This window comes from Medicago sativa, chromosome 6, assembly GCF_051527215.1.
Source record: "Medicago sativa cultivar Bolivia chromosome 6, Bolivia_mono, whole genome shotgun sequence".
NCBI lineage: Eukaryota > Viridiplantae > Streptophyta > Magnoliopsida > Fabales > Fabaceae > Medicago > Medicago sativa.
Genome location: NC_140754.1, coordinates 12469741 through 12480024, shown reverse-complemented (window position 1 = coordinate 12480024; position 10284 = coordinate 12469741). Strand labels below are relative to the sequence as shown.

At 31.5% G+C, this 10284-nt stretch overlaps 1 protein-coding gene across 1 annotated transcript; it reads left to right on the top strand.

Moving 5' to 3' along the window:
• The first annotated feature begins 5437 nt into the window (after positions 1–5437).
• On the top strand, positions 5438–9736 carry LOC146912892 (proline dehydrogenase 2, mitochondrial-like). The gene is made up of 4 exons (XM_085716222.1): positions 5438–6134; positions 8059–8704; positions 9204–9444; positions 9554–9736. Exons 1-4 carry the CDS (start codon positions 5583–5585, stop codon positions 9591–9593), a joined length of 1479 nt encoding a protein of 492 aa, XP_085572348.1. The 5' UTR covers positions 5438–5582; the 3' UTR covers positions 9594–9736.
• The last annotated feature ends 548 nt before the right edge of the window (positions 9737–10284 follow it).

Genomic DNA, 10284 nt, shown 5'->3' with positions numbered 1-10284 from the left:
CATTTGCTATAAAGAAAACTTCGAGGTAGAATCCCCACCATCATACAACAAAAAAGAATTTAAGAGATGATCAACGTGCTCAACAATAGGAAAAAAAATATGCTAATGAGTTTGGTTAAAATATTAAAAGCAAAAATGGTGTTATTATTGTATTGACAAAAGTAACAATTTGTATTTTAAGACAAATTATTTTAATGGATTCCTTAATCAATGCATATGCATGTTAATGAGTTCCATATCGGTTGAGAGATGGCCACACAATATGTTTGTAAGTGGAGGTAATCATCACCTCACAAATCGGTTTTGTGGGATCATGCTAGGTTCAACTACAATTTTTAAGATGATATCAGAGTCGCTCCAAGATTCGTTGGGTCACTGCTATCAGCTTTTCGTTATCGTGTCACCCACCATTTATATCCACGCACTAAACTCAACAGTGTTTGGTGTGAGAGGGTGTGTGTTAAAAAATGTGTTTATGAGTAGAGGCAATCCTCACCTCACAAACCAGTTTTGTGAAGTCCTATTAGACCCAACCACGATTTCTAAGAAACACTCGTTAGGAAGACCCATAAAAAACGAGAAGAGCCACATCGAACAACATAGTGAAGAATAGAAAGTGAGCCAATTTCAAAAACAATGTTTTGAATTCCAAGATCCCGTGCCAAAATGATTCCACTGTACAACACCCACTTTTTTTTTGCAAAGTGAGAATTGCTAGAACTGACTTTGTTGAAGAACGTCTTTCATGAAGCAGCCATGGTGGCCACAGATGAAGCCACCACAAACTGAAGCCCCGAAAATGCAAGAATGAGCACAATCAATATTCAAGTTTTAACTAAAATTTAAGAATGGCCTAAAGAATTATGAACCTATTTCACATTATAAGTTGATTTAAGAGTAAACTAGGCGCGAGTGGCTGGAACCCAATAGAGGGAATCATTGTTACCATGGGCATGAGGATGGTTTGGTGGGAAGCTGTAACTATTCAATGAGTTTTTCTGTGTTAACTTATTAGTACTTAGAGGAAGGGAGCCCTGGTAGTATGAAAGCGTTACCTGAATGAGATAAAAAAAAACATGATTATAAACATGATTCATAATTAGACGTTTTAGCACAAGGAATGCCAGAAACGCCAATACAATATCAAGGTTCAAACAAACACGGTACAACACCAACAAGGCGACAAAACAAGAAGAAAAAAGGAACAAGCTAGAAAACTGAAGTTAAGCAAGCTAAAGGACTCTGCTGCCAAAATTGGTAGTCGAAATCAAACGAAGCGTATTTCGACTTCAACAACCAAAATGATTGAAGCTTTACCCTTTCGCCTAGCGCTAGCAAATTCTCCTCTTTCCTTTGGAAAATTCTATTATTCCGTTCTTTCCAAATTGTCCAAACAATCGATAGCCAAATAATATTCATGGATTCAGTTGATTTTTTCGAAAAACCCCACAGACCGCAGAACTGATGCAAGTGATCAAAAAAATTACAATGCAAAACTGTTGAGAAACCAAGCCATCCAGCAATGAGCTGCCACAAACCTCCGAAAAAACCGCAAGGTAGGAATAAATGATCTCTGTCCTCATTTGAACCACAATTTGAAACACAACTCTGTTCAGAAATTAGAAGAACACACCTTTGAAAAAGCTTGTCTCGAGTAGGAATCTGATTGAGAAACAGACGCCACGCAAAAATCAACACTTTGAGAGGCACCGCTTTTAACCACCGAAAATTGTAGTTATTATGATGTTGCTGCCTTCAATATCTAAATCTGTTAAATAATAATAAGCAGAACTAACAGTGTAACAGTTAGAAGCATGTAATGTCCAAATCCATTTATCGACACGATCAACCTATAAAAAAAACGAAGTTAGCTGAACAACACACTCCCCCAACAACTCCTCCTCCCAGGAAAATAACCTATGACGCCACTTCCACGTCACACCATTCACACCCCAACCTCTCAGAAACATATAAGCGGCTGTCATTAGTTTATTCTCCGCCAACTCATGTAGTCTCGCAAAAGTCTGACACAACGGTTTCCCCTCAAGTCAAGGGTCAACCTAAAACAAAGTAGATACCTCATCCCCCACCTGACGAGATATATTGTCTAGAATCTACCATGTATCAACCTGACCCACACCATCTCTAACATTCAAAATTGTCTGCCACCACACCGAAACACCAACCCCCCACCACACACACACACACCCCCACACACCCACACACCCACCTGAGCAACACAGCTGCCCCCTCCTCCCCATACCGAGCACATAAAACCCTATACCAAAGAATCCCCCGCTCCTAAAGGATCCTCCACCACCACTTACCCAAAAGAGCAAGATTAAACTCCTTCAACCTCCTAACACCCAAACCTCCCTCTCCTTTCTTAAACAGACAGTTTCCCATTTAGATAATTATAGTCGAGAATGACTCGAGATTCTGTGAGATAGTAAATAAGAATGTCTTTCAATATTACGAGAGACTAATCCGTTCCTCTAGATTAACCACATTATCTCTCTATTTTATATTCTTTTTTATACTTTTTGATTTTCATAGTTTCATCGAAGATATTCCAATTTGAAGGAGTGTATACCACTTCCTAAACTCTAATATTAATTTGTCATGTTGTCAAGTTCTAACTCATTCCACCAAACTCAACTAAATTGATTTATAATTTTTTTTTGTTGTTAAGTAGGTTAGTGTGGCTAGAATCCACCTACCATGGTGAATTAAGTAGGGTGTTCGAGTTCGAACCTCGACCCTACATATAACAATGCATTATCAATAACTGAGGTATGTTCATGGATTGATCTCTAATTTTATATTCTTCTATCTAACGAACAAAATATTTGTGGATATTTTTGTTTTTTTATCAAGAATATATGTGTGTATTTTAAAATAGAATCTTAGAATTGATTCAAACAAACCCGATTAAACCGCAATATAATGAGTAGATAAAATGGTTTAATTTTAGAATAGGAATCTCCTGGATTCATGGCGGTTATAGCTGATAAAATATGAACATATTAAAAGCGTAGATTTGACAAAATCAATTTGATGATGATGGACACAACTCAGCAATATCATCTTGAAATTAATACCTTGATACACGCATACTCTAATTTAAGGATCCACATCATATCTACGTGTATTTGGAAAACATCATGTTACCTTTTATAACTCATGTCCATACTCTTCCCTACAATTTAGCACACCTACTACTACCTGTCTTACTCATCTTCCTTTACCTACGCTTTCTCTTTTTCACTCCATTTAACTAACTTTTTTCTTGCCATAGTTTATCCATTGCTACCATGTCACAACTAATTCCATCCAAATAGCGATATTGTATTTTACATTTTTTTGCATTTTTATACGGGTTTGAAGTTTTCCCCTAAAAAAAAAAAACGGGTTTAAGGGTCTATCTAGTAAGACATTAATTTAAGTTTATAATATATAGTTTACAAGTATCTATGATTAAAAAAGTTCCGTTTAATCAATGCCATTCTATGTAACTTTATAGATGCGACTGTAAGGAATCATCTCAAAATTCGATTTCTAGGTCGAGATTTCCGTTGTTTTTTTTTTGTTGATTTTTTTGCGCTTTAAAAATTCATAATTAATTTGATCACTGTTGGAAAATTCTAATTTTATGTGAAAAGACATATTTGAACATTCTAAACAATCATGCAAAAAATCATGAAAAAATATAGGAGGGAAAAAATATGAAGAATCTCAATTCATAAGGGTGCAATATGTGTTTTTTTGTTGATAAAGTCTTTTTCAGGCTTCGCGTATAGTTTCTTATGAAACCACACCTTTATATTATAACTAACGCAAAGATGGACAGTCATGTGTCTCTCTTTCCGCTCTTTTTATTGCAGTAATCCTTAAAAATGATCAATTGTATTTTTTTATGAAATTTATATTTTGATCAAAAGTATAGGTTTAGATGTTTGTGACTTTTGTATTATAACAAATCTAACAACTCGCGTTTATCTTTTTTCAATGACACCAATGTAATGTAGTAAATATAATACAATTTTTTATTTTAAAAAAAAATCTTTTTTTAATGACACAACAATATAACATTATTATTGAAATTTTTTAAAAGTATAATTGAAATAGTAAAAATATCAGTCCAAAATCCCTTATTTTCTTTTTTTTTGAAGGAAAAAAAATGAAATAATGGATTTTGGACTGATATTTTTATTTCCTTTATACATAGTATTGATAAATATTATGATTATTTTTTTCTAAAATATGAAACTAGCTATGCCACTTCAAAAGAAAAAATAATTAAATTTTATGTTTTTTAAGGGAAAATAAATAATTATTTACACCTCTATGCATAGTAATTAAATTGTTTCTTTAAATAGAAATGAAACCGTTAAACTATCATAATTACTTTTTTTAATAGTTACGTGATTAAAAATAATCATAATTATCTCATTAAAGTTGGAAGTTAATTACTCCCTCTATTCCTTTTTAAGTGTTTTTTTAGGGTGAAATTTTTGTTTCTATTTAACTGTCTTTTTAGTATTTTAAGGGTACGATTTGTCAATTATACCCTTTGTCAATTATTCTTATTTTTTTCAATAAAACTTATTAATGTTATCTATTTGGAAAACTAAAGTATGTTTTTTTTAAACAAAGTTTCTTTTATTTTTTTTAAACAAAGTTTGTTTCTTGTTATCTTCAAATTTAAACAAAATTTTGTTGCAGACAATGGTTCCATGAATAGTTAAAATTCTATAAATAAGATGAGTAATAATCGTAAAAAATTTCAAATGCAAAGTAAAATAACAGATTTGAGAGAAGAAAAATAAAAGACTTCATGAATGTGCAAATGGAGGAAAATTGACAATTGTTTGTTATGAAAGAGAGAGCGCGCAAAAAAAATAAAAATTTGTTGGTGAAAAAGATAATAAGGGTATAATAACTGACAATTGTTTGTTATGAGAGAAAGATAACATATTAAATTTATTGGAAAGATAAAGTGTGTGCATAAAAATAAAAATTTATTGGTGGATTAAAATAAGGGTATAATAGAAAGAAAATGTGCAAAAATACAAAACGCTATTTTTGTGTTAATTTTCTGAAAAGACACTTAAAAAAGAACGGAGGGAGTACCTCATCAAAGTTGAAAGTTAATCAGGTTAATTTACAATCAGTTATAAACGGAAAGAAATTACAAATATAAAACACCGACTAAACCAAAAAACTATATTAAAAAGGGAAATCAAATTTAAAGTTAAAAATAAAATGTTGTTAAGGATAAAATTAAAAAGTTGTTAAGGATAAAAGATTAAGACACGTTATTAGAGAGTTTAATCTTATCTCACACAACATCATGCAGTGTTGTACTTTTCAATGCTTAACCAAACCCTATTAACTTTTCATGCCTATAAAAACATCCACACCCTTCAACTTTGTTACATAGAACAACAACACCAAAATCACGTGTAAAAAAACCTAAAGTGTTGTCGAGAGTTTCATCACAAAAAAAAGAAGCAAAACAACGTCAAAGAAATCGAAAACATCATCAAAGAATCTCAAATCTCAAATTTTCTTGTTTTTGAATGGCAACTCGTGTGGTCCCACAAAAGATCATCAAGAATCTCCGTTTCAAAACCACCACAAAGCCATTAAACTCCTCCCATCCTTCAGCCACCGCTGCCGTCGCCTCCCTTCTCGAAAGAGAACAACCTTCTCCACCACCACCACCACAACCGTCACACCAACAACCGTCTTATCTCGACCTAAACGACGCTGAGAGACTATTCTCAGCCGTTCCAACGTCCACGCTGATAAGATCCTCAGCCGTTCTGCATGCAACGGCTATAGGACCTGTCGTGGACGTTGGAATATGGGCTATGCAATCAAAATTGTTACAAACGGGAATCTTGAAAGATGCAGTTATGGCAGTTACAAAGAGAACATTTTATGAACATTTTTGTGCTGGAGAAGATGCTATTGCTGCTGGAAAGAGTATAAGGTCTGTTAATGAAGCTGGCTTACGTGGCATGCTTGTTTATGGTGTTGAAGATGCACATGATAATGATGGTTGTGATCGTAATCTTAAAGGGTTTCTTCATACCGTTGATGTTAGCAAATCACTTCCTCCATCTTCTGTAAGTTTCTAATTTTATCTTGATTTATTTATTTAGTATTAATTTTCATGATTATGGTAAAAAAAATTGGTTAAGATCTGGTTAGATTAATTAAAGATTTATTTGTTTTTATTTAAAGAAAAGCGGTTTTGGTCAAATTAATTTGGTCTAATAATGTAGCGTGGAAACAGTATTCATCTTAAGTAGTTTCTGTGAATCATCATCATATACATTCAACAAATACTTTTTCTGTTTGAATTTTCTCTATTTTTTAAAAGCAAAATTGGAGTTTTATTTTTCTTTTTAGAATATATTAAGTGACGTATTTCTAAAATTAGTGATATAATTAAGTAGACATTAATTATTTAACATCATAATAATGAGATTTTTTTCTTTAAATAATGATTGAAGAGGATCTTTTTATTTATGAATACCCAATATTTTTTGTGTGAAATGTGTTTTAATATAAAGGATCTCTTCCCTCATTTACACCATAATAATAATAATAATAATAATAATAATAATAATAATAATAATAATAATAATAATAATAATAATAATAATAATAATAATAATAATAATATAAGAGGATCTCTAATCATATTCACTTTTCTAATTTTTTATGTGGACTCGCCCCAATAGTTAAGGAAATAATGATATTTTTGTATGTCTTGAAAAACATAAGGCACATGTTAAAACAAGTATAGGTGAATGAAGTTTCTCCAATCCTTTCAGAAATAGAAAGCCATCAACTACTTTGTATTATTAAATTAAACTAATTTTTTTAATAATTTTTTTATTAAATTAAATTAAACTAGTTTGTGCCTCATGGTTTTAGTTGTGGGTTGTGGGGCTTGACTTTGAAAAGTGAACGTGTGTGTTTTATTGTGAGGCGTCTGTTGAATTGAATTGTTACTTTTTGTGATGAGTATGAATTGAGTTGGCAACAAGTGTCACATTGCATGTATTAATCTCAACAAGTAAGCAACTTGTTATGCCAGTTCAAGTCATGCTACTTCTAGTAACATTTTTGTGCTTTTTTAAGTTGCAAAAATCTTGGAATCATGTGACAGACGGAACAATTTTGTCTCATATTATATATTATTGGTCCCACCTAGCTTAAGGACAATGTGGTTGGCAAGACATTGAGTCATATATCGTTGGCATCTAGTGTTTAGAAATTTGAGTTTGGTATTTTTGGATAAAAGGGTTAATCAGTAAATTGGATTTTCACCATTTCTAATGTAATTAGAGGTTTAATTATTTTAATTTTCATCATAATGTTTGTAATAATAAATTAAATATTTTGGTCCCCCCACCTAGTTGAAGTACAATGTGGTTGGCATTCTGTCTTAAAAATTGGAAAGTAGTGTTTAGAGTTTAATGTTACTGTTTTAGACAAAATGGTTTAAGTACTAGATTGAATTTTTTCCATTTCTAACATGAGCTTTATTTATTTCATTTTCATCATAATGTTTGTATTTATATTTTATACATAATGTTGGTCCCACTCCCACCTAGCTGATGTACAATGTGGTTGGCATTGTAACAAAAATTGGAAACTAGTGTTTAGAAATTAGATTTTGGTATTTTGGATAAAAGGGTTCATTAGTACGTAGTTTGGATTTTTACCATTTCTTACTAGAGTTTTATTTATTTCATTTTCAAAGTGTTTATACTAAATTGGTACACTATGTGAAGAGCCATAATTTTTTGCATTTGACACATTCATGCAAACAACATGTTCGTACTCATTGGATCAAGGTCGACCAATTCATATTAAAATGTACAATTCAATGTAAATATCACTGCATAACTCGATCCAACTGTCATGAATGTGCTGACTGCATGAATGAGTCAAATTTCCACCTTCACGCAATTCGATTTTTGAAGTGGTTTATTTGTTTATTTTTCTTCTAATTTATTGATTTTTTTTATGTGATAGGTGAGTTTTGTGATTGTGAAAATCACTGCAATATGTCCAATGGCATTACTAGAAAGAATAAGTGATCTTCTAAGATGGCAACAAAAAGACCCTTCATTCAATTTACCATGGAAACAAGACTCTCTACCAATTTTCTCAGAATCAAGTCCATTATACCACACTATAAAAAAACCAGAACCATTAACACCACAAGAAGAAAGTGATTTTCAACTAGCAAACCAAAGATTACAACAACTTTGTCAAAAATGTGTTGAAGCAAACATGCCACTATTGGTTGATGCTGAACACACTACTGTTCAACCAGCTATTGATTACTTCACATACTCTTCAGCAATTATGCATAATAAAGATGATAATCCTATTGTGTTTGGAACAATTCAAACTTATTTGAAAGATGCTAAGGAGAGATTGTTTCTTGCAACACAAGCTGCTGAAAAAATTGGAATTCCTATGGGATTTAAGTTGGTTAGAGGTGCTTATATGTCTACAGAAAGTACATTGGCTGAGTCTTTTGGATCTAGGTCACCAATTCATGATACTATTGAAGATACACATAATTGCTTCAATGATTGTTCATCTTATTTGCTTGAGAAGTTTGCTAATGGAAAAGGATCTGTTGTTCTTGCTACACACAACATTGAATCAGGTACTAATTAGATATTTACATTCATTAGGGTTTTTTTTCCTTTTCAATTTTATATTTTTTATACTTTATAGAATAATAATGTATGAAGCACCGACACATATATGAACATCTGAAATAATATTTACACCGATAATATTTTAAGAAAATGTAATCATATGTGTTTGTGTCGTCGCATGTTGGACACCGATAATATTTTAAGAAAATGTAATCATATGTGTTTGTGTTGTCGCATGTCGGACATGAGACCATTAATATGAAGTGTCAATCTTTATTGACGCATACGTAAACATCATATATGATATTGACACTGACACGTAGACAATGGAAATATTTCAAGAATATGTAAGCGAATAAATGTAACCACATATATCGGAATCAGACTTTGACCCACATCGATCAACCAGACACGCCTTAAATCTGAAATATATGTGCTACATGTAACATTAAGAATACTAGAATAACCAAGATTTCAATTAATGTAATTTTTTTTGTTGTGTAGGGAAATTGGCTGCAGCAAAAGCATATGAAATTGGAATGGGAAAAGTGAACCACAAACTTGAATTTGCACAACTATGTGGAATGTCAGATGCACTTTCATTTGGTTTGAGCAATGCAGGGTTTAGAGTTAGCAAGTATATGCCATTTGGACCAGTTGAGATGGTTATGCCTTACCTATTGAGAAGAGCTGAAGAAAATAGAGGCCTTTTGGCTGCTTCTGGATTTGATAGACAACTCATAAGGTAACAAAAATAAAAATCATTCATTAACCTTTTTTAATTATTTTGAGACATGAAAATTATTTATTTTATGTTTTTCTCATAGTGATTTTTGGTTTTTTATTTTGTACAGAAAAGAGCTTGGAAGGAGGCTTAAAGCTGCAATATTTTAAGAGCTTTAGCAATGTTAATAATAATAATCATGTCTTGTAATTAAGCAAGCATCATGATTTTTTTAAATTGTGTAAAAATTAGAGAATGCTGTAATTTGATGAAATTGCAATTTCAATGAAATGAATTTTGAATTATTATGGTATTTTTGTTGGAAATGAATGACACATTTTGAGTTTTGTGCTTATTATGGGAATCTGCCGCCCCTACAGTATAAAAGTGACAGAATTAAATTATTTAAGCTGATTGGTTAAGCAATCTTAGTCTAGTTTTTTAATCATGTCGGTTAATTTAAATTAATTTGGAAGCAACAATGTGCATCTTGTGTTAGAACTATTCAAATTGATTTGAAAATGTGCTATTAAGGGAGAACTTTATACTTTTGCTTTTTGGAAGAAAAATGTGCTAGATATATAGATTTTTTTTTTTTATCAAATTTTTAAGAGTAAATTACACTCTCTTCAAAGATGCTTGAATTATATATACTCTCCTCCCCTCTTATGTTAAAATATATACTCCCTCCCTTGAAAAGTAAAATTTATACTCCCCTCCCCTACAAGATGTTTGAATTACAACCCCTCCCTTAATAATTAAATATGCACTACACTTTAATCTATTTTAATATAAATAAATATTTATATGATATATACTAATTTTGAACCATCATTTAAGAAAAATAAATTCATTTCTTTA